Source organism: Acyrthosiphon pisum, chromosome X (genome assembly GCF_005508785.2).
Source record: "Acyrthosiphon pisum isolate AL4f chromosome X, pea_aphid_22Mar2018_4r6ur, whole genome shotgun sequence".
NCBI lineage: Eukaryota > Metazoa > Arthropoda > Insecta > Hemiptera > Aphididae > Acyrthosiphon > Acyrthosiphon pisum.
Window position 1 is genome coordinate 122,097,662 of NC_042493.1, and position 1,918 is coordinate 122,099,579.

Genomic DNA, 1,918 nt, shown 5'->3' on the forward strand with positions numbered 1-1,918 from the left:
CTCAAATGTCTACTGTTTTTTGTTTTTGTATTACAACAAAATAAGAAAATAAAAATTCTACATGAGAAATCCAATGAATATCCAATGCTGTAAAAATTTGAACATAAAAATTTAATTTGATTTTCTTGTTGACATTTTTTTTTTTGATAATGGTAGATAAACTTATGAGGAATTTTGTATTACATTTTAAAATTTTAGATTTACAAAGAAACATTTTTATGCATTTTTAACTTAAAGTAATTTGCACATTTTTGTGATTTTTACATCTTATGTCAAGATTTGAATTTAAATGCTAATAAAAAAATTTGTGACCATGTATTCTTAAAATTTTTCAACTCTCATTGTAACAATTTATTAGAAGCCATGTATTAATCTATCAAGCTTTTTGACCCAACGAATAAAATTTTATTGATATTAAAAAAACCAATGTTGCTTAAAAATTCTTGTTTTTCCTTAATTTTTCCCGGCGCTATTAAAAACTACTGGATATTTTTTATTTTCGACACCCCTAAAGTACTAACTAGATTCACTGATAAAAGAAAATAATAAATTCAAAAATAGTTACTTAATTTTTAATATTTAACATTTTTTAAAAATATTTTGAAATTAAAATAATAAACCAGAATGAAAAACATATAATATAATGTTTAATTAGGTGTGGACGATCAATCCCTTTGGAAATGGGTATAATATTATAATATTTTTAAAAACCTACTTAAGAGGATGCTACATAGATATTTGTTGTCTTTGCCTTACAAGTGCGTGACATAGCAAATTGACGTTTAGCTTCACGTTAGCTCCGTTGGCTTAAAAAGAGAGTGAATTGACCTATAATAAAACTCTATGGTAAGAACATTATCTGTAGTTTTATGTGGGATTTTTACGTTAATTCAGTTTTTAAGTGATTTATGAGCATTTTTAATTTACACTATAATATATACATAACTTGCTAAAATATTGAATCATTAAAACCATTGAATCAATCTAACCTAACAATCATTAAAAACCCACATACGAACACAGATAATATTCTTACCATCATGTTTCATAATAGGTCAATTCATTCTCATTTTTAAACCAACAGAGTTAATCGTGATCTGCTGAGCACAAATTTGCTATGTTACGCACTTGTAAGACAGTGACAACAAATGATGGTGTAGCGTTCTCTTAATATTAATTTTATATTTTTTCAAATAAAACTTCTTCTACCATTATCCACGCAGAAAAAATTTATAAATACAAACATAATATAATTAGTGGCATATGAAATTTTTTTAAGACATGAAAAATCTGGACATTTGAATAGAAAGAGATTTATTTGCCACCTCTGTCACAGTTGGTACATTAAACTGTAATATTCTATTTTTCAGAAATAACAAAAAGTCTTAGATATATTCATTTTTCGTATAAAATATTTTTATATTTTCATCAATTAGTGGTACACTTTTAAAAATTGTATAAATATACATAACATAAAATACTGCATTCAATTTAATACAATTAACTTTTAATTTCAACACAATAATGTTAAAATTCACATATACTTTTTATAACTCAACTTTTGATAATTCGTAATGGCTAAAAACCAGCAAAATCATCATATTCATTTTCTTCATCAATTTTGTTCAAACCCTTATTCGTATCTTTGGTGTTTTTTAGTGAAACATATTCAGATTTTTGTTCTAGAACACAAAAGATTATTAATCTAGTTTTTTTTTTTGTATTGGTATTATTCAATTTGTGTGTATTTTAAATTTACAATAATTTGATAGAATTTAATTTAGTAAATACTTGCCTTCTATTGATACAGTGTGAACAAAAGTGTCATAGTCTGATTCAACACTGTTTATATTCCATACGCCAACAGCAAAACCAGCGGCCAATGCAGCGCCTAGAGCTGTAGTTTCTAATATTTTAG

General features: G+C 25.1%; 1 protein-coding gene across 1 annotated transcript in view; it reads right to left on the reverse strand.

Annotated features, from left to right (window-relative positions):
* Nucleotides 1-1,457: 1,457 nt before the first annotated feature.
* LOC100162718 (glycerol kinase-like) overlaps nucleotides 1,458-1,918 on the reverse strand; it is a 19,193-nt gene continuing 18,732 nt past the window's right edge. Inside the window, exons 16-17 of the mRNA XM_029492751.1 lie at nucleotides 1,796-1,917; nucleotides 1,458-1,682 (exon numbers count right to left, since the gene is read on the reverse strand). Coding sequence (XP_029348611.1) covers nucleotides 1,579-1,682; nucleotides 1,796-1,917 — 226 coding nt within the window. The 3' untranslated portion in view covers nucleotides 1,458-1,578. The remainder of the gene's footprint in view (nucleotides 1,683-1,795; nucleotide 1,918) is intronic.